The sequence below is a fragment of the Toxoplasma gondii genome, chromosome XI, assembly GCF_000006565.2.
Source record: "Toxoplasma gondii ME49 chromosome XI, whole genome shotgun sequence".
In the NCBI taxonomy this organism is placed as follows: domain Eukaryota; phylum Apicomplexa; class Conoidasida; order Eucoccidiorida; family Sarcocystidae; genus Toxoplasma; species Toxoplasma gondii.
In genome coordinates, this window is record NC_031479.1 from 6,204,931 (window position 1) to 6,226,745 (window position 21,815).

A 21,815-nucleotide genomic window follows, 5' to 3' on the forward strand; every position below is an offset into this window, starting at 1 on the left:
GAGACGCTCGACGGGGAAATTCGAGAGTTTCAGTTTTCCTTTTTGTAAAACTAACCGTGCCTTTCTGCTTCTGCCCGTGGAGCCTTCCTCTTTCTCGCATTTTTGCCAGCTTGCATGCAGAATGCGTTTCTGCAACATCCGTTGTCTCTCCGCACCCGTTTTGAGCGCTTCTCCTTTTAGCGAGACTCTCCTCAGTGGAAGCGCGGAAACTCCAGTTGCACTGTTGTGGTCTGACACGGGGACGAAGCGAGGGAAGAAAGAGAAGGAATCAAGGTTACCAGCCAGGCGCTTCTCTGTCCTCTGTCCGCGTCCTGCGACAGCAGCTCGAAAAGCTCCAGACGAGGACGAGTGTCGACGTTGGCGCCTTGAGAGGGAAGCGCAAAGGACGAGGGAGGAGACGAGAGAAGCTGCGCCTCAGAAATCGGAGAGAAAGGAAAGCGTAAAGGGAGACTATACAACGGTGTAGCCTTGTGTCAGAGGTCGTTCGCTCAGCAAACGGGGACGTCCTCCTCTGCTCTTGGCCGTCGCCTCTCATCATGGCGGCGGGGGGCAATTGGCTGGAGAACAGGGGAGAGGAGGAAGACAGGGAAGGAAGGTTCAAGGTGAGGGAAGAAGAGAGAGAAGGAAAGTTCAACATGAGGCAAGAAGAGAGAGAAGGAAAGTTCAACATGAGACAAGAAGAGAGAGAAGGAAAGTTCAACATGAGGCAAGAAGAGAGATGTAGATGGATGGAGAACGGAGAAGCCAAGGACCCCTGGACAGGCGAAGGGAGAGAGAGACCGAGGAAAGAGGAAAGAAGAAATCAAGGTGGCCAGCGAATTCTCGAGTCTTCTGATATTCCCCAGCCTGGAAGAGGCGCTTGGTTTCTCAGGAATTTCTCTGTGCGCCGGCGCCTCGGACTCATTCCTGGAATCGGTAGCGTTGCTGGAGGAGGACAAGATCAACTGGCGTCGTTCTCTTCGTTTGCGTCCTCTCTGCAGAAGCGGAAGGCATCGGTGAGAAGGCGAGGATCCTCTCCTCAGAGTTTCGCTTTTCCTGAGACACGACGCGCCGATATCCTAGCCCCCTTCGCCGCTCTGCGCCGACAGCTGGCGCCCGCGGCGCTGCTGCGGCTCGAGCAGAGTCGCCGAAACCGACTGGACGGATACACACAAGAGGAAGAAAAGATGGAAACAACCGAAGGTAGGGACGGCGGAGAAGAGAGGGAGCCGGGAGAAGGAGAAGATGACGGGACAGGGAAAGAAGAAGCGGAAGGAGACGCTTCTCCGGAGACGACGGGAGGTTCGGGGGCTCCTCAGAGGCGGTCCTCACACGGGAGCATGTCTTCTGCTCTCGGGAGTGCGTATGGCGGCTCTACGCGCCGCGCAAGTGGAGAGGAAAGACGAGAGGAAGCGCGGGAGAAGAGAGGAAGCGAGGAAGCAGACATGGGCATGCCGCGTTTCTTTCATCGAACGACGCAGAGAGGAGAGGAGGCCGAAGTCAGGGACGAGCAGAGGGCGAGACAGGAACATTGGGCGAGTGCAGAGAGAAACGGGGCATTGGAAGAGACGCAGATGAAGCTCGAAGAACAGCAGGAGGCTGTTGCTATCGCCGAAGCAGCTCTCAAACTAGCCAGAGAAAGAATTCGGGACCTCGAACGGGAGAATGCTTCTCTTCGGGCGCGAGGCGGCCCTCGATTTCTTCTCTCCCTCCAGTCAAACTCACACACGGAGGGCATCAACGGGAGGAGAGAGAAGAAACAGGACTCTGACCGAGGGTGCATGCAACCAGAGACAGGCGCTGGCTGCGCTCCTCTGACACTCCCATTGAACAGCCACACCAGCGGCGAAGAAACAGAGGATGACCGTACGCGGAGGAGAGGAGAAGAAGGAGAGAGAGAAGAAGAAGAGAGAGAAGAGAGAGAAGAAGGAGAGAGAGAAGAAGAAGAGAGAGAAGAAGAAGAGAGAGAAGAGAGAGAAGAAGGAGAGAGAGAAGAGAGAGAACGGGATACGCGTAGGGTAGACAAGAGGACATATGTTCTGGAACAGAAGCTCAGGCTTTATCAGCGGCAGTTGCTGTTTATTTTTCAGGAAAACCAACGCCTGAGGGATGTGTTGATCGAGTCCCGAAAAGTCCAAGAGCATGCGAAAGAGGAACGAAGGATAAAACAAAGGGGGTCTCTCTCCGAGGTTGCGGATGTCTGTACCTACGTCGTGAGCCGCCCTCAGTTCGAGCTTTAGACGCGCGACAGGGAAACCGGAAAGTTTCGCAGGCCGTAGAGGCGCCCGAGAAAAACCACGGACGAGAGACAAAGGGTGAGAGGAGAGAGAGGCGAAGAGAAAAAGAGCGAACATACAGGACGACGAGAGACGAAGAGAAAGAGAAAGGGAAGCAGGGAAAGGAAAATACAGGCAAAGGACGTAAAGATGTCACAGACGTCCGTCATGCGCAAATGCGTGTACAGACATATACGGATATAGAAGCGCATATAATAGAATGACGACTGCATCTATAGAAAGTGAATATGTGTGCTATCGCATGCGGTCGGAAAGGATTCTGCGCCTTCAAAAGGCGCAACAATTTGGATGGTTCCTTCTTCTTAAAACGTTTCTTCGGTTGCCGAACTGCAAATCGCATTCTCATCGTTCTTTCTCTCCACAATCGAGAGATACACCCACTTCCCATCGCAGCATTTCTGCAGGCTTTTTCTCCTCTCTCTCTCTCTCTTTACTTTATATATATATATATATATATATATATATATGTAGAGATTTTTGAGGAGAGTAGGGAAGTTTAGAACATCGTAGTATTTCGCCAAAACTGTAGACGTCTACTTGTATCAGCATGGAAAAATTTAGAGCATGGCAGCAGCGCCCCACGATGACTAAATGTATTACTATATATATATATATATATATATATATATATATATATATATGCATAATAGCTATTCATTTGTTTTGACATATAAATGTATGTGTACCTATATATATATATATATATATATATATATACTTACATATGTATGTATATGGATTGAAACCTGGGGACACTCCCGGCGCACTGTTTAGCGGCTTTTCTCTCTGAGTTGTCCACGTTGTTCACTGGAGAGCACCCAAAGTGACCGATAGATTTGTTCAATTACAGGAATGCAGATGTATTGCAGGTTGTGTAACCAGGCAGATGCGAGAACGGGAAACCGACCACTACGGGAGGGAGAAGCATGGGGAGTTGCGCGACTTTGAGAGCCTCTTGGGAGTGTGGCATACCGCGAACTGACCCGGCTTCTCTTTTTTTCTCTCCAGGCGCTAGACACTGAATGGCAGCTAGCATTTGACGGTTTCTTCAGACTGTGCGATTCTCGAAAGCTACGTCGGCACACTCGGGGCATGAGATAATGAAACTGACTGAAAAAGGGAATCCTCTCTTGGAGACGACACACAACGAGGGCGTCTAGGAAAGAAACTCGTCGTCCGGATTCCCTGTTCCTTTCTGTGTATCTCGGTCGCCTCCGCGCACTCCAGGCGCGAGTTGTTCTACAACCAGCCCCCTTGTGGCCTTCTATTCTCTGTTTCCTTTCACGAATCGCCGCCTATTGTCTGCTTCCCTGATTTTTCCTCCCCGCCCACTCATCCCAGCAAAAGTCTGAAGACCCTCCGTGGTCTCCCAGTACCCCACACGCGGACGACCCGCTTCCACCGCCGCGTACGTTCGCTCCTTCTTCGTCTTTTTCTGTTTATTCTGGTTTTCTTTGCGGAAGGTGCATGCAGCTGGCGAGGGTGTCAAAGGCGCGGGCTGCGGAGTCCCAGTCTCGAGTTTGGATTTCAAAGACAACGAAGGAGGGAGGCAGAGGCGTCCTTCTTCGCACGAGGCACTGATACGCATGGCGACCGGCAGAGACGCCTTTGTGCCAGAGAGTGTGAATGGTGCGCAAAACGTTCAGCCCCTCGCCTCTGCCCGTATCGTCACAGTGTGGGCGATCTCCGTTCCCCCTCTGTTCGACCTCCAGTCCTTCCCCGGCCGCAACTGTCTCTGCAAACGGGCATTGCCGGATGTCCACGGAAGTCAGGGGAACGAGGCCTCCCGGGGTGTTCTCAGTTCGTTTCCTCTCGCCTGTGTCGACTCGCAACGACAGCAAAGACTTCACAGACGCACTGAGATACCCTCTGCACTCTCGCCCCCAAGAGAGAAGCACAGGTCGTGACCTCGAGACTGGCTCTCTTTGCAAGGTCTCCGCGTTTTTCTCTCTGCTGCCTACGCCTTCGGAGTCTTCAACTGCTTCCTCTTGTTCTCGCCCCTGTTCTAAACGATCAAGAACAGGCAGGAAGCCAAATGGGGCTTCACGTTGATCTTGCACTCTTTCTCTTCTCGTCTGTTTCACGAGAACGCCTCGTACACTCGAAGACCTACGCGCTTCTCTGGAACTGTCCCGGCACTGCCTTCCGTTCTTTGCCTTCTCACCGGCGCCCTTCCCCCGCATTTCCGAGGTCTCACTGAACTCGGATTCGCTTGCCTTCTGCGTTCCTTGAAGAGCTTCTCCTTCTCCTGTCTTGCCTCTCCGTTCGCGGGCGACTGACAGGCATCGTTGCTCTCTCCCGCTGTCCTTATGCCCGACTCGACCGCAGTCCCTGGTCGACCGATCTCCTCGGGATTCGCCTCTTCCTTTCATTCCTTTCAATTCCACCGCCAACGTTTGTCGGCGTGCGCCTTTCCTCCACTTCCACAGAGTCTCTTCCCCCTTCGCTGGTTCGCCTTCCAGCTTCTCCTCTCGGCCTCCAGCCCCGACAACGAGGCCGTTTCCATGTGTGTCGCTCCTACGCTGGACTATGTCAGCTCCCCAAAAGTTGTCCTGGCTTGTGATGCCTCTGGCGATCCTCCCTAGAGGTTCTGCGAGCTCACATGTCGCTTCTTCCTTCCTGTCTCGGCCCTCGCCTCGCCTTCCTTTCGAGCGTCGCTCGTGGCGCTCGGGCCTCTCCATTCTCTCTGCTGTCCCTTCTCTGCCGGCGTCTCGCGCATACAGAGCATAGGCCTTCTGGGGGTCGCTCAGCTCTCCTGCAGACACCTGCAGCGCATTCCGGACTCTGACTTGCACCAGAAACAGCGGCAGAGACCCGTCGACTTGCCCCAGGGCTCCGAGATTTCCAAGAGAGCGAAAGTACTCACCGGTGAGCACCGCAGCCTCTGAGTCAGAAGCGCCACAACGAGGGAGAGGCGAGAAGGATGGACGAGTCTGGGGTTGAGAAGGAAGATGCCCTTTTTCGAGCGGTGCATGGTGAGTGACGTCTTCAAAGCAACTGTCGCGGGAGTTGCGATAACATGGCTGAGACTCCAAGAGCTCGTCTGAGCCTTCCCCTACAGACGGGGAGACAGAGACCCAGGCGGGGCGTAGCGGGGGACAATGTGTGGCTTCGCCACTGCGCGGCGAGCCATGGAAGTTAAAGATGAGAGAAGGCCTGGTACAACGTTTTTGGCACCAAACGGATGCAAAAAAGTTCGAGAAGAAGCGGTCGGCAGCCGCTCTCTTCCGACCGTCTTGCAACTCCTCTTCGGCGAGATGGAAACGCATTCTGTCCCTGCGACGCCCCCCCCCGAAGTGCCCGCCCCCGGGACCCATACGTGACGCCGCCGAGAGGGCATTCATGAACTGTTGAGATGCCTTCACCTGCACACTCGCTACATCTGTCCTTCTACAAACCCATTTGATGGTTCCTTCCTTCGCGTAGAAAAGCAGATCGCGTGTCGCTCCTATGTAGTCTATTCGGGTGTTGTCTTTGATGCTTTGTCCCTCTCTCGATGTCGCCGAAATACGGTGAGGCTCCTGCGTCCTCGCATCGAGTTCTTCCCCTTCGGCCTCTACTCTTTCTCGTCGCGCCGTCTCGAGCTGGAACGCCCCTCGATCTGTCTTCCCTGGGTTGGCCACCGTCGTGTTCCACCGCCTTGAGTGCCACCAGCGCGTGATGCGGAGGTCGCTTTCGGTTTTAGTTGTTCTCTCGTTGATACGGTTCCCCGTCCCGTCTCGGCAGCTTCGCTGGCTCTTCGCCTCTTCGCCCCGTCTGTCGAGGCCGGGGACGCCGTCCTTCGGCAGCGCACACGCAAAGATAACTGGCTGGAGACTGGCGCGGCTTTTGAGAGCAATTCCTTTCTGCTGCAAGAAACTCGCTTGCGAGACATGGAAGTGGAACGGCTGCACAGAGAAGCTGTCCGAGAAGGCCCGCGGCGGCCGGATGGCAGCGATGTGGGGAAGCCTTTGAATCACAACGCAGACCCCCGCAGTGAACGAGTGGAGGAGAAGAAGCACAGCTCCTAGGACGCCAAAGACGAGGGACGAGAAACCGTAGAGCAGGCCTAGGAAGAAGAAGAGGAACTTTTTTCGAGTCTTCGTTTCGTCGACCTCCTCCTCGAAAGAGAGACGTTCCCCACAGGGCTGCAACCCCGGGAGCGCGCGTCGGGTGTACCCTTGCTGAGGGTAGAAGACGAGAGCGAAAAGAGAAGAAACGAGCAGCTGGAAGAAGACTAAGACGCCGCGAAAGATGCCCTCGGTCAGCGAATCTGGACACTCCAGTGTAGGGCGATTCACGCGTAGATGCGAAGGCCACATGCCCAGAAGATCGTCTCCGTCGACCAAACGGAGGGTCTCAAAAAGCTGGAAGAGACCCGCGAAAATTGAACTGAAACCGTCGAGCACATCGGCTAGGAGACCTCGAGACAGCCGCGCGAACACCCCCCATGGGCTCAGCCTCTCCGAGGGTCCGTCGGACACTGGCATCTCTGAAGAAAAAACAGCGAGAAAAGGAAAGAGACAGGCGAGCGAAGGGCCGGGAATGAGAAACGGCTTCAGGGTGAAGAACGACACACAAATGAGATGCATCCATCCACAAGAGATCAATGCATGCAGGAGAGTGAATGTACAGGCAGAGGAAGCAGACGCAGATGACAAAGAAAGAAATCGCGCGTATCCGAGTTCTAAAAAATCGTGTCAGAAACACCAACAGGGAACATCCCAGACAGACAGGCCGAAACAAGAGACCGTGAAGAGCAATGAACGAATCACAGATCTACAGATTCTGTTTGAATCACGTTGAAATACACAATCAAGTACACACATGCAGACCCCTATACAAACAGATATATATATATATATATATATGTATTTGTATGTATTTGTGTGTAGATCTGAAAATGCATCTGTATGCAAGCCTGTATCCCTACTAGAGTGCATGTGCGTGAGAACGGTCTGAGGAACGTGCGAGAATCGGAAAACTGTTGTCTTCGCTGTCCTTTCTCCAACCATCTCTGCACACCTTCGAGCAAGCCTACTGTGAATGCGATCAAGGAACAGAGCCCGCGTTCCTGCGGAGACATTGGAGAGAACGTTGAGAGGATTGCCGAGGACGTCGATGGACGCGACGAGTTTGTGTGCCTGGCGAATGCCCTGCTGCATGTACACCGTGCTGAGTTGCTCGGTGAAGTGCTCCACGGTGTTGAAGACGGATTTCTGGAAGACCAGACGAAACTTCACGGGGACGTTGGTGACGTCCGTCACGGTCCCCGCCACCAGCTGCAGCTGGCGGAGAACCATCACATCGCGGTCTGCTTGAAGTCGCCTTTTGTGTAGTCTGGGCGCTCGCGCAGAAACCAGGACTTTGATCGGACGAATACAAAAAGTCTGAATGTAGAACGGCTTCTTTGAAAACGTTTGTGAAGACACACCGACGGGCGGGTCGGGACACCCGCGAAAGCGAAGGAAGCCATCTGACGAAGGATCTCCAAGGGCCGCTTGCCGGACTGCCAGAACGCTTCGGGACTGCAGAGAGCGGAAATAAAGGTTTCGCCACTTGAGAAATCTGCGAAAGAAAAATCCAAACGCATGGTCGGGGTCGACAGACATGGCGTTGTATACAGCCAGACTTCTTGCATCTCTTATCTGAAATACTAATTGCACGTTGATGCTTTCGTGCGATCTGAAAGTGACAGAAGCCTTTCCAGTCAGAGATAAAGACATGCCAATACGTCCATATATATGTGTACATGTGGATACCCACCTATATGTATCGGGCTATAAATACATATAGAGCGCATGCAGATATTATATACATACATATATATATATATATATGACTGCTTGTACCCACGTGAAGGCTGAGGTTCGTCATTTTCGGTATCTCGGCCTTCAACTCTCCTCGATTTGACTGTGACGCGTCGCTCGCGTTGCCCGCTTACCTGAGGAGGTACCGCACGAGTTCGAAGGTGGTGTCGATTTCAATGTGGACTGAAAGCGGGGCGAGGTTGCACTCGAAGTACTGCAGCAGCGTGGCTTCAGTGGTCCACTGGCCTCCAAACTGGATCCGGAAAAATACATTTTCTGCTTCTGATTCGTCTTGAGAGAGGCGAAACTCACGGAGGGACGCCTCGACGAGGGTGGTCGCCTTTGCAGTGGAAATAATGCCCTCGTCGGGGACGAGACTGCGCTTATCCTCTGCGCCCCAGTGCCTTAACCTTTCCTCCTGAGTCGCGAGGCGCATGATCGTCGAGCTGTAGGCTCCAGAAATGTTGTTGTCAATCTGGAGGTTCCTGATCGCCAGGCGATAGTCCACATGGAGCGTGGCTCCCCCTTCGTCCGTTGCATGCAGCGAAGCTGCTGAGGTAGGCAGGCGCCTCGCGGATCCGACGGCCCCGGAGAGCGCGACGTAGGCCAGTTCTTGCGGCCCGGAGTCGACCAGAGAGAGGCCGAGGCCGTCGAGAACCAGGGATACAACGATTTCGACATCCGACAACTTCGGAAAGGACAGCGAGCCTGACTCACGTTCAGCTTCGGCGTCTGTAGGTGAAACCAACGGGCCTTTTTGTCTCCTTCCATCGTACAGAATCGCATCGTCACTCTCGGCTTGTTCGTCGTCGTCTCCCCAGGAAGCTGCGAATCGCCTCCGGGGCTGGCAACTTCGCCTTCGTGTGAGAGGCAAGTGAGCCGTGCGCCACCTCGCTGGTCCGCTTGAGACGGACTTGGGAGAAATGGATTCCTGAGAGATTGCAAGGCCTTTTGTGCTTCCCAGTCTGAAGTTGTCATTCCTCAGCGGGATGAGTGGAGAAGCGCCTGGAAGACCAGACTTGGCGGAGCGGGCAAAACGAATCCGTGGTCGAGTGTCTATGCTTCCTTCTCGGCGTTTCTGCCTCGCGCTCAGGCGCAGCTTCTTGAAGGCGCTTCGACGCGAAGGAGTGGACAGAGAACAAGAAGAAGAGACAGCCGAAGCCGACCACGGGTGACCAGTTCGATGGGGTTGGTGTCTGCGTTTTTGTGCGACGAAGAGTCGAAGAAAAGACTTTCTGCTGCGCTTAAAATCGACCGAACCTTGCTCGAAAGGTTGCGTCACGGTCGAGGGCCGCCAGAGCCATCCGGCTTGTTCGCTGTCCTCCTCGCAGGTCGGTGGACCAGACGAATTCGAAAGAAAAGACGACGCTGAGATCCAGTCCCCCTTCGCGCCTTCACAGACATCTGTCGTCGCGGCGTCTTCCTCTCGAATTTGAGGTCGAGACCCTCTGAAACTCCCTCTCCATTGGTAGAAGGCGCCTCGCGCTTCGTCATGGTGGGCTGGACTTCCTGTCTGACGAGCCTTCTCGACTGTACCCGAATTCTGGCGGGAGACCGGGGCCTCGCTCAAGAAACTCGGCCTCCTTGGGAGACACTTGGTTAGATCATCCAGCGAAGCGAAGGGAGGCGTTTCGACGCTATCGGGCGCCTCTTTTTGCTCGAGTTTCTCTTCAGATGACGCCGCGTCTCTGTGGGAGTCCTTCGCCTTGTGGTGGGCCTCTCGATTCGCCTCTGCGTGTACTGCGCCTCCCTCAGTGGGGCTGTATTCCTTGAGGGAGAACGTACCGACGCGGCGAACGGTGAAATCAGAAGATCCATCAGAGTGACAGATGTCTTCGTGAGCGTCTCCTTCTTTCGCACCCCGCTGTCGCTCCTCGTCTGACGAAGCTGCGGCGCGTTGACGGTGAAAACGAGGTCGCCACACTCGAGGAGGGTGGCCTCTTCTGTGCTGGTGTCTTCCCGTGGCTACGAATACAGTGGAGCTTTGGGGTTCTCGACATCTCCCTGTGTTCTCCAGGTGACAACGCTTCTTCAGAAACGCCTCGCGCGAGCGTCGAGACGCGTGGATCCTCCCACAAGATTTGCTTCTCGTTATCTTCTTCCCAGAGGAAAGTGCATCTTCTTCTTCATTCATTCCTTCCAGCATCTCTCTTGCTCCACTAAGCTCAATCTCTTCTCTCGCTTTTTCTCCAGCGCCCTGGTCATGGGATGAAGCAGTGCCCTCCTGAGTAGCTGCGTGCCCCCCTGCGGCTGTGCTTGCTTCCCGGCTGTCCTCGCATCTCTCTCCCTTCTTTGTACGCCGTCCACTGGCGTTCGTAAACGCGTCGCTGTCTTTGCTCGCCTCGGAGTCCCTCCTCCTCTGTCCTGCGTCTTCTCCCATCACCATTTCCTTGCTTTCCATCACGCTAAGAGTCTCTTTTGCTTGTCCACTCCGTCGCGTTGCATCCACGCGTAGAGCCGTCTGGCTCCTCAGAAAGGCCTTGAGGCGTCGCTTCGCCGATGCGCCCCTGCCGCTTCTGCTTCTTCGTCCGCCCTTTTGAGTGAGGCACCACCCTCGCGTGGTTCTCTCCACCTCCTCAGTTCGTCTGCCTCTCCCCGTCGCAACTCGAAAGCGTCCATTCACTCTTCTGCGTCTTTCCTCCGAGGAGTCTGAAGGCGCTTTGGGGATAAGCAGATGCGCAAGGTCCAGCGGATGCGTTTTGCTCCCCCATCGCGAAGCGAGGTCGGTTAACAGGACGATTCGCCTGCCTCGGGATACCTGCGTGGTGAGGAAGAGACAGTCTCTTCCTCCACTCAAAGGCAGGGGTGGATGATCCTTCACGCGCGCAATGTCGCAGGTGCAGTGGACCTCTTGGCCATTGGAATCGATCACAGAAAAACGGAGTTTCTTTCCGCGTTTCGTCGGATCGTGCCACGCATAATCCACTTGGGCTCCGGGGTAAAGAAGCTCCTTCATGTCGCGACTGCAGCTTGGGCCGAATCCCCGCCGGGAGGTCCCCAGCACTTGGCGAAAGTAGATGAGCCGGCGCGAGGCGTTGACCAGCAAATACTCGCTTTTCTCTGGCTTCCCAAAGCAGACAAACAGTGCCGCTCTCTCCACCGCCCGGATGTCGACCTGAACAATCGTGTAGACCTTCCCCACAGACCTTGAAGGTGCCGAGGCCAGGACGCGCCTTGGCGCCCAGCGCGACGCGGCAGGTGTCAACGGAGTCGATCCCACAGGCCCAGGAACCCCAGCAGAAACAGAGATAGACGGCGCAGATGAAACGGGGACAAACGGCCCAGAAGCGAGGGCGACCGAAGGAGACAACACACGCATCTGATGCGATGCGACGGCAGTGAGACGCAGCTCTGCCGACCAGATGTGCTGAGACCGAGCGGAGGAGGCGAGACGCTTGGGGACGGACTCCGTCAATGGTCCTTCAGCAGAGAGAGAAGAACAGGGGAAGAAGCTAGGGACAGGGGAGCTTGACCCCGGAGGGTATGAAGGATCTGCGCTGGCTGTGGATGTGGAAGGCCTGGAGACCGAAACACAAAAATGCAACCAATGCCCGCTGTCGTTCGGCGCACGAGACTGCGGGACTGGACGATCATTCCTGTGTCAGTCACGAAGCGTCAAATGTTCGATGGAGGCGGGTTCCCGTTTCTGAGAAAGCAAGGCGCTTGTAAGAAAAACACACCACGCTCTCGTCTGTCGAGGAAACCAGGAAGGCGCTTGGATTGATGTTAGATTCTGATCGCGGATTTGTGTCCTTGCCGCCTCAACATAACCAGACTCGCCTAGGTGCGCTTAGTTGTATTGGTATGTGGCGCTCGGTCACGAAGCTGAGCGTTTCCAGGCATTTGCCTTGCAGCCGCAGATTTTAATAAAAGATGCTCAGCATGCGCCCACATAGGGGAAAACATGAGTCAGTGAACGTCCACACACAAGGCGACTGGGGAAGCCAAGGGAGAGCGTTGACTGTCTGATAGCTGTCTGAGAACTTTGGGGCATCGCAATGTGATGCGTGTGGCACGCATCTTCCATTTGAATTCACATGTGGGCTCATAGACGTACAGGAATGGAAACGACCTCTTCAGAATACAATAGATCAACAATCCTGGTTCAAACGTTTTCATACTCGCTCACAACCGTCAGGAGTAGCTATTCACGAGGGCAACTCTGCCGGAGACTAGTGAGGCCCTACGGGGCTCCTTCGCCCTCTAGGGGGACGGTTGAGAATTCCTGAAATGCTAAGACACCTCTCAGAGAGGACACAGAGGTTCGCATCCTAGACTCTAAGAAAACATATTTTGGTGACAATTACCTGGGTTTCTCCTTGGCACTCTGACAAGCAGGAGGTATATCGCCGTCGCTCCCGCCGGCTGTCCTCTTCACAGCTGAGAGTGTCGCTGTCGCCTCATAGGTCCTGGAGATGAGGAGCGGATCGAAGAGGGAAAACTGGAAAGATGGAGTTCCGTTTGGCCCCACCTGCTGAGGGTGGAATGTCTGCTTCTGCCCAGGCGCGAGATGCAGAAACTCCGTCTCGGTGTCTTCGTTTGCTTCTCGAATCCAAATGTCTGTCTCCAGCGAATTGACGAGTGTGAATCGGCTATACACATTGACGATTTTAGTCCGAAGGAAAGGCGGTGGCGCGAGAGAGACAGTGATGCCTAGCCAGTGGGCCTTCAAAGTTTCCTGGTCCCCTCCACCCTCCACGTAGACTTCGTCCTTTCCTCTGTGCCCTCGGAGAGGCGCCCAAAACGCTCGACGGTCTCCCGAAGACCTCTCACCCTTCCCTGGCTTCAGCTGAAAACGCGGAATCACGACTTGCCCTGTCCGGCCGACTGTAGCGACGCTAAAGCCTTGTGCACTGTCTCGCGTTTCTGCTTCTTTTGCGTCCTTCGGCGGCGCACTCAATTCGAGCTCCCTGGCACCCTCGGCCTTCTCGTCGGGATTGGACTCATGTCCAGTCCGTCGTGGTCGCGTCCGCAGCTCCGCACCGTCGACGACAGCGGCCGTGTCGGCCGACGGCGACCTGCGAGGACTCCCGCTGGCGGCTTGCAAGCGCGAGAGAGACGGCAGAGTCAGCTGAGAGAGTGCTAAGAGGCTGGAGAGTCGATTCACGGGAGCCAATCCGAAAATCAATTCTTTTTTTCGACGGCCAGAGGCGCCTCTTGAGGATGTCCCGCCTCCGGGAGGCGCCAGCAGTCTCCACGCGAAGGGGTCGAGTCTGTTGGGAAGCTGCCGCGGCCAGGAAACAGACAACGGGGAGGGATGCCGGTTAACGACCACGTAGGGCGAATACAATCGCACTGTTCTCACGCCAGTCTCCCATGTGTACGTGTGAGAACCGAGGGCGGCTGCCTCTTCCAAGAACGTCATTCGTTCTGCGAGTTTCATTTCCTCCTCATTCGTCGTGGCGAGAAGCAGCGTGGAACGCGGGCGAGACGGGAGGATTCGCGAGGCTGTGAGTGCGGCTGGTGAGGCTGTGGTGCACGTTGACGCCCTCTCGTTTGAGACTTTCGTGCTCGCCTCATTCACACCTGGTACCACACTCCGAGATTCTGAAAAGTGCCGGCAATGGTCACCAATTCCCCGTCGCTCTGAGCTCTCTCTTGGCCAAGGACGATTGTCACATTCTCGACCTCTGTTCGCTTCAGTGGCAGTGAGCGCGAGTCGCCATGGCGACCATTCCCCTTGCGTCCGCCGCAAAAAGGAGACAGCGGAGGCACTGCCAGGTCCGAGTGCGGAGCCGGCAACAGTTTCCGCGCAGACTGAAATCTCTTCGGGCTCCAGAGCCGCAGCGAAGCGAAAGAGCGGATGGTCTGGAGGAAGTACTAAGCCGTCAGGCTGTACAATTTCCGAGCGATGCAAGGAAATCGTGGAATCGAGAAGGGGAAGGACGAAGCAGCCGGGAACAGCGGGAGAGGAGGAGTCAGGCCTGTTGATCCCTAAAGGCTTAGATCGGTAGACGTAAGTGAAGTGAGTGGTGCTACTGGAGAAAGAAAGTTCGAGAGAAAACACTTGACACGCCTCTTCGATTTTCACATCTTCCCCTGCTCTCAGAGAGAGAACTGGCGAGACCGAGAAAGAAGAATCTAACCTGGAAGGGAACCCATGAAAAGAGAAACCTGACTCGTCGGCTGAACGGCGGCTGGGGGGTGGTGACAGTGGTGATAGCGGTGATAGCGGCGGTTTCCCGGCTCCTCCCTTTGAACAGCTTTCATGCTTATCTGGAACACTCAGAAATAACGAGTCTGGAAGGGAGACGGATCGTCTGTTTCTCGTCGGCTCTCCACCTCTCCCTCTTCTTGAGAGCCGAGAAGGGGAGACGGAGACACGTGTCTCCATTTGGCGCCCAAGACGAGGTCGCCTAGACGAAGGCGAATACGGCCCGTGGTAAGGCGAGGGAGGAACAGAGAAGAGGGAAGTACGAAGCGACTGCTGCTCTCGTGGCAAACCAGCGACACTGGTATTTCGACTGGAGGCAGGTGATCGCTGCACTTGCCGGAGCACAGGCAGAGGCCTCGCGAGCGGAGCGTTCAGGGCCACAATCAGAGGCTCAAATAGGCGGTTGCCGATCTGAAGAAAAAACGAAGGGATCACGGACGAGGGAGAAAGACGCGTACGCCTCAGTCATTCGTCGAGGGCATGCCGCATAAAGTGGCACTCGTGCAATGATCAATTCGCACATTTACGTCCTCGTACACTCCGCCATTACACAAAATGTCGTAGTCGGCACCCGGTACAACTTCGCGAGAGACGGTTGCCTACCCCTCGCTATATAAAAGGATTCATATATATATATATATATATATATATATGAATCCGCTGGACCATCTGGTTCGCAATGTGCATGGATATGCGTAGATAGACATTTGCCTACATGCCTATTGGTGTGTGCTTCGTTGCTTCTACAACATGGAGAAGACCAGGGGTGTTCTGTCTGTTATCCCTCTAGGCATTCTGTACCTGGAGGGGGGCCTCGAGGGCAATCTGGAAGTAAAGCGGCTCCGTTTCAGTCAAGAAATGTCTCAGCTTTTTGCCGTAGACGGTCACTGCGAGAGCAAGCCGTGTCGCGTTGATCGTCCCCACTTCCTCAGGCATCAGCGGAGTTTGGCGGAAGAAAGACAGGCTTTTCCCTGTGCGTCTGGGGCTGTCTCTGTCACGTTTTCTCGGATATCGTTCTTCCGGTAGAGGTCGCGATTGCCTACACATCAGTGGCTTTGACTTAGGCCCGTCAGCTGCGTCGAATCGTCGCTCGTCGCCCTCCCGAAGCGAGTGAGAGGGCACGGCATGCCCATCATCTACTTGGTCAAGAAATCGCATCTGTTTCTTATTCTCGTGTGCGATTCTTCCTTCTCCACGACCGCCGCCCCTGCGATGTGCTTCCTCATCATCCTCGAGGCCATTTTTCTCCCACCGTGGCCTCAGATCCTGCCCTGACTGTTCGGCCCGAGTCGGCTTAGCGCCGGCGTCAACTGGCTCGGGGTAGGCTTCCCTCCCTCGCCACGTTGATTTGGAGTCCTGGGCCAGTTCCTCTCGACGACAGGCAGGGTGCCCTCTCTCCCTATCGTCCTTGACGAGCATCGGCCGCTGCACCAGACAAGCAACTGTGCTGCGTTCCCTTCCCCAGGACGTCTGTTGTCGCCGGAAGGTTTCGAGACACGCGCATGGATCTGAAGGGTGAAGGAATTCCAAAATGTGCGGCGTCATGGAATACGCGCCAACGGAACAGTTGAACGACTCCGTCAGACGCCGAAAATTCGCTGCTGGCAGCAGGGGCTGGGCGCCGAGAGAACGCGCGAGACTGTACAGATATCGATAAGCCTGGGTGGACAGAAGCCAGGAGACGCTGCAGAAAGGGTGGAAGCGCATGGATGTACACGAAGCGGAGACAACGAAACCCAGAAAAGGTTGAACACAAGACGATGTGGCCGGATCACACCGTGACGACAGAAGGTGAAAATGCGAAACACATGAAAGAGAAAACGACAAACCGTAGTCGGGCGCCCACTAAAACGTCTAGCACAAAATATGCATACACACGCAAACGCACATCTATATATAGATATATATACACCTTCCTGCTCATCTGTATGTTGTGTGCGTGTGTTTTCGAACTTTGCGTCTTGTCCTTGTATATATATATATATATATATATACATATATACATATGAACATACTGAAGAAAGACTATAGACATTGCAGTGTGCTGGAAGTAGGTGTGTCTCTTTCCTGAGCAATTGAAGTATGCGGAGAGACACGATTTATGTGCGTGACGAAAAACAGAGAAGGGCGAACTAGTTACTTTAACTAGGAGAAGCGAGAGGTGCTTGTCTGTAGGCTTCGGAAGTTCCTGCTTTTCCAGCAGCCACTCCGAAGCCGCGCGCGGGATGCTCCAGAGCTCGCCTTGATCCTGCCTCTTGTGGTCACCGGGCTCGCCCGTGTCTGCTTTGTGTGTTTCTGTCTCGTTTCGGCAAGTCTCCTCGACCTCTCCTCGTCCGGCTTCCTCGCATCTACATTTCTCGCCAGGTGTGTGCTCTCGGCGCTGAGACGTTGCCATCTCTTCATTTCTTCGTTTGTCTCCTTTTCCTTCGTGGGTTCGTTCTTTTTCAGCTCCTCCTGCACGCTCGTTCCTGTCTTCTTCGCCTTCGTTTTCTCGGGCGTCTCGGGGAGATGTTCTCGGCCTCTGCACAAGCTGTGAAGCGCCGGATCCTCGAATGCCAAACCCCGGCATGATGCTCTCGTTTCCAGCGCTGTTGTGAGTCCGTACAGTCAAGCGACGCCCTTGGAGTTCTGTTCTGCACTTGTTCTGCGTGCTGACTCTCTCGGCCGCTTCCGCTCGGACAGCGGTCCTCACAGCTGCCACGAGGGTGCCCGAAGGCATGACTAAAAACGGCTCTGTCTCGGAGCTGCATCGCCAGGTTTCCCAGTCCTCTTCAGCAAGAAACGAGCCCTCAATGGCTTCGCTCTGACCGTCCTCGTTTGGTGGCTTCTCTTCGTTACTTCCTTGTTCGTCCAGAGAAGAAGCTGCGCAGCAGGAAGAGGGGAACGCGTAGTGCAAATGTGGGCGACCTGAGGCTTCCTCGCTCGGGGGTTCGCTGCTGGTTTGTCTCGCTGACTCGTCGCGCTTCCGCCTCTGATCGAGGACACCTTCGATCACCATGCCTCGCGGCAGAAGCCAGGTGAGAGGCACATGCACTTGCCCGCCATCGGGCAAGACTTCTAGAGGAGCCAGGCGAGCTCGTGAGGCAGACGCAAAGGCGAGCTCTCCAGCGGAAAGTGACACAGACAAGGTCCCAGAAGAAGAGTTCAACGAGGAAGAAGCGGAAGAGGACGAGACAAAAGCAGGAGGCGAGCGGGGATGTCTCGCGGATGACCACCGTCTTCTTGGAGAACGGTTAGCTCTTCTCCCGAGCGTGACTTGAGCTGTGGCTTCTCCGCAGTTGGCAAACCTTCGCTGCTGCCGCGTCAGCTCAAGAGAGGAAGGTACGTTACTGTATGCTCGCCTCAAGGGTGGAGCATGGTCCAGAGACATACGGTCTTCATTTTCGTCCAGAAATGAACAGACAGAGGCGAATGATCCTTCACTGGAAGTTCCCTTCGGACTCGAAAAGGGAGAGACAGAGGAAGAAGAGGGTGAGCGTCGATCGGCTCGAACTGGCATAGGCGCTGGGGGAGGGTCCAGCTCCGCAACAAAAGGGTGGGGGAAAATCTGAGAAAGTTGATCAAGCGGGGCAGCAGCGGGCAGAGGGTCAGATGTGCCTCACAATGACAAGACACTCGCGGGATCTTTGTAATTGCACAGAATAACGTTCGATAAACGACGAGAACGCAGAGTGCCGAACGTCTACATCATGCGGGGCAGACACAACCTTCTGGAAGTCAGCTGAAGGGATTCGAAGATAATGTGCTACGACCTTGAGCCGGCCTAGAAGCTCGCAGTCCTGGTATCTGCGCTTTCGGTTCCTTGGGAATGTTGCAGATCTAGATATCGACGTAGAAGCTGAGGACAGGCTCCATCCTCTCCATCGCAGAGGCGTCGTCATACTTGTCTGGCTCCTGACATGTGTGTCGAAGTCGTGTATTGAATTTGCGCGCTTCTGTCACCTTACCGGATCTTTCGTTTCAGCTGCGTGCTCGCTTCTATTGGGACGCATTGGGGAAGAAACCTTACCAAGACAGGGACGGTACTCGAGTTGCGAATGGAGACCACAGACGAGAGAAAAACGTTGAACTGTTTGTGCTCTGTAGAAAACGTAGTCCGCGCTAGCAGGCGAATTTGCGTCTTTATCATGCCCTGGCTGTCCATTGGTGTCTCCCTGTCGCTTCGTTTCATGCCACGGTGGCCCCCCGTGGATCTCTTAGCTCCTCCGCTCTCCTCGTCGCCTCTGCCTAGACCGGCCTCCAGTCTTCTCTGGCTACATGTTCGTCCTTCGTTCTCTCTGCCTTTGCGTCTTTCGCGCGGCATGGCGGAAGATGTCGCTCGAGGGACGGAAAGCGAAAGCGGAATGTAGCGCAGCTCTGTCCGCGAAGAAGAGATCGTGAGGTCGTCCAAGTGGAACACAGACCCTAGGAAGGAGAGGCGAAGCCCCACCGGCAGGGGCTGAGCCTGAAGAAATCGAAGAGACAATAGCGACACCGAGAAACAAGGTGAACTTCGAACGAGAGCGCAAGTCCACAGGGGAAGGTAACGGCGATGACAGGAAAGACAGACAACGCTTGGGTTGTGAATGCACCCCAGACAAAAGTCACACAGTTCATTATGACTCTTGCTGTACGTTTCCAGAGGACTGCTAGACCTAAGACTTCAATCGAGACTAGCATCTGAGAGGAGACCTTGCCAGACACATCTATTAGATTACTTCAATTGCCAAACAAATGGGGACACAGACGAGGGAAAATAAATGAGTCTTGCTTCTCTATCTTGTCATCACTCTTCTCTTAGGAATGGGCGCGCCTGGCTATAGCTAGACCAGACACTGAATTTCGTAAAGTAATTATTTCCGGGGATTATGGATGGTCCTGAGAATACATTTGTGACAGCAAACTCTGGTGGAAAATCGCGCATTGAGGAAACAGGAAATGCAGTGACAGCGCGGCCGCGGTACAGAACCGACAAGAAGGGCAAGAAGGAGAGGAAAGCGTGACCGGTGTCAAAAGAAAGGAAGTCAGATTGGGCGAACGCAGAGCGCCGCGTTTCGCATGCGTTTCTCGTACCTCTTCGTCTTGAGGCAGGCAAATGGACTGACCAGGTTCGACGACTTTCCACTCGTAGGAAAATTCGCAAGAATCAGCGTCGAGAGACACAGTCGAGCATGACATTTCGTCTTCACCATTCGCATTTCTCATCTCGCTCTTTGGTCCACGCTCGCGGTTCTTCTTCCCTCGCCTCGGTGACTGAAAGGACGAAGACGCCTGGCCGTTGATGTCACTGCAGTGGGGGGTAGAACGCGCTAGGTCCGCGAAACAGCCTCTCCGCTTTTCTCCACTTCTGGTGAGCCACTCTCGAAGACGCCGAGCAGATTCCGCAGAGGAGGTCGAGGCGAGAGACAGTGACTGCGAGGACGGCGAGTCGAGTTTTCCTTCTCTTTCCTTTCTTCCTCGTTTCGCTTTCCCGTCTCGTTTTTCCGTCTTTCCTCGCAACCGTGTTCTGGGCCCTCTGCTTCTGTTTCTCCGAGTTCTCCTTTCTGTCGGTCGCTCCTCCTCTGGACAGCCGCTGGAACTGGAGGTCGAGGAGGAACCTGTGAACGCTCCTGCGTCCTCGCTGTAGTCGGTCTCTTCCACTCCGCTTCCGAAGGCTTCTGACGCGCTGGTGGGGGAGACAGAGCTACTGGAGGGGGAGAACGAACTGCTGCTTCCTTTGGTGGCGGAGGAACGCCAGGAGTGAGAGGAAGAAGAGGCGGAGCACAGAAGACCATGTAGTTGCAAGCGCCCGCTCGCAGGCAGACGCCGAAGCACTGTCAGACGCACGGCCAAAGGCTGACCTGTCAGATTCCACCTGGGAAGGCAAAAACGAGTGAGACACGCAGATCGGCTGTGGGGGGCACTGCGTACGAATGAAGAAATATACAACTCCTTGAGTACCTGGCAAACTGCGTAGGATCCATCCTATACACCTGCTTTCAAATCGTTGTATGCAGACGATTTACAGGTACTTTTTTATGGATTTGAATGCACCTTGCGGAGTCACTGTGGAAGTGAATATCAGCGACGTACCCATACATACGAATCGTGACGTACTGAATTATATTCAAATGTTACATTCCTGCTGTCGTTCATTGTGTTGCCTTTGACCCAGCAGACTCCACATATCCAAGTATCAGGTTGCCTCCTTTCGACGCCCCTTTGTTTCCGCAGTCGCTCCCTTTGTGGGAGCCGAACTCGGTGTCTTCCACCTTCCTGCTTGGCTGCCTGACGCCTGAGTCCCCACAACCGGAATCCCTGGCCACTTACAGCTTTGGTTGTGTGTCTTCATCGATATCGTCGCCTCTGTTTCTCCCTTCCACGTATTCTCCCTCTTGGCTTCTTGTCTGAATTTTAATCTCTCTCTGCCCATCCAGTCGCCGTTGTTCTGAGGCTTCCGGCCTCCCCACATCTGCTGCGGTTTCTCGAATCTCCTCGTTCATCTTCTGCCTCAGGCGGCTTTCCTCGCCCTCGTTCTTCAGCTCCTCTGTGGCGTCTTCGGCTAGGTCTCCCTTCGCGCTTTGCCCATACGTTTCTCTCCCTTCTTCGTCGCTCTCGCGGAGAAGCCTGTCCTCGTCGCGTTCTGCGCGTCCTTCGTCCTCGGCGACCGCCTTTCCTCCCGTCTCTTCCGACTCGCGTCCAAACGTCGCGGCAATGAGCGAACAGAAGTTGGAGAGTGCTACCGGAACGAAGCTCGGCGATCGTCGCGAAAATGAGTACTGGGTAAGGTGTGGAGGCTGCGAAGTCGTGGAAGAGAAGTCGTTGGTTTTTGGAGCAGTGCACGAAGCTGGCAGAGCCACTCCAGTGTCTGGGGACGACGGACACGACGCAGGGCGTTTTCCTGTGGGATAACAAATGAAGAAAAAAAATCGAAAAACAATCTTCGAGATTACTCTGGGGATTTCGGTGTTGGAGTCTCAATCTGATGGGTGGCACATGAACGTTCCTTTTTCGTCTCCACCAAGCACGCATGTTCTCTAACTATCCCCGATGTCTGCGATGGTTTCCGTTTAGGCATCCGAAATGGTGTCGGAGGCTGTTCGCTCTGCAGGGGCGATGACGGAGAGTTTTGATTCGATTCATCGAGTGCCCTGTTCTTCACTCTCCCGTTTTCTGCCTTCGCCCTCCTGTACGTTTCAGTTCGTCGTGCTCCTTGCTGCGATAGTTTCGTTTACAACATTGACTGCCGATGACAAAGTGCTGCCTGTGAAAAGCTGTTCGCCCGCTACAGTGGTCCCTAACGAAGTTACACTTAGTTCAAAGCAAAGACGCTGTCTAAAGATTGCTCCCTTTCCTTACCTTCAACAGGCGTTGGCAGCCACCCAGGAGGCAGATAGAACCTGCCGATCATTTCAGGTGACGCAAGAAGAAACACGAAATTGTAGGAGAGGCCTGCGACGGCGTTCGTCGAAGCCAATGATTAGTCCGGTTATCCGCGAAAAAGTAGACGTTTTTTGGATGATTCAAGGAGTGCACAGGTGCCAAGCGTCTCAGTGTAGGAAAGCGACAGACACTACAGTTCGAAAAATATAAGAGCGCAGGAAGCACCGAAGAGAGGAAGGCCGAGCAAGCGGAAGG

At 54.7% G+C, this 21,815-nt stretch overlaps 2 protein-coding genes across 2 annotated transcripts in view; one reads left to right on the plus strand and one right to left on the minus strand.

The window, feature by feature from the left end:
* Nucleotides 1-536: 536 nt before the first annotated feature.
* Nucleotides 537-2,219, plus strand: TGME49_216370 (hypothetical protein; the record flags this gene model as incomplete). Its single annotated transcript, XM_002370906.2, has 1 exon — nucleotides 537-2,219. The coding sequence occupies one exon, from the start codon at nucleotides 537-539 to the stop codon at nucleotides 2,217-2,219; it is 1,683 nt and encodes a 560-aa protein (XP_002370947.2).
* A 969-nt stretch (nucleotides 2,220-3,188) lies between these two features.
* Nucleotides 3,189-21,815, minus strand: part of TGME49_216335 (hypothetical protein) — a 30,909-nt gene continuing 12,282 nt past the window's right edge. Inside the window, exons 6-15 of the mRNA XM_018779727.1 lie at nucleotides 21,537-21,577; nucleotides 20,508-21,078; nucleotides 19,272-20,052; nucleotides 18,229-18,663; nucleotides 16,360-17,766; nucleotides 15,021-15,878; nucleotides 12,373-14,630; nucleotides 8,200-11,583; nucleotides 7,297-7,823; nucleotides 3,189-6,747 (exon numbers count right to left, since the gene is read on the minus strand). Of these exons, the coding sequence (XP_018635241.1) occupies nucleotides 3,716-6,747; nucleotides 7,297-7,823; nucleotides 8,200-11,583; nucleotides 12,373-14,630; nucleotides 15,021-15,878; nucleotides 16,360-17,766; nucleotides 18,229-18,663; nucleotides 19,272-20,052; nucleotides 20,508-21,078; nucleotides 21,537-21,577 (13,294 nt within the window). The 3' untranslated portion in view covers nucleotides 3,189-3,715. The remainder of the gene's footprint in view (nucleotides 6,748-7,296; nucleotides 7,824-8,199; nucleotides 11,584-12,372; nucleotides 14,631-15,020; nucleotides 15,879-16,359; nucleotides 17,767-18,228; nucleotides 18,664-19,271; nucleotides 20,053-20,507; nucleotides 21,079-21,536; nucleotides 21,578-21,815) is intronic.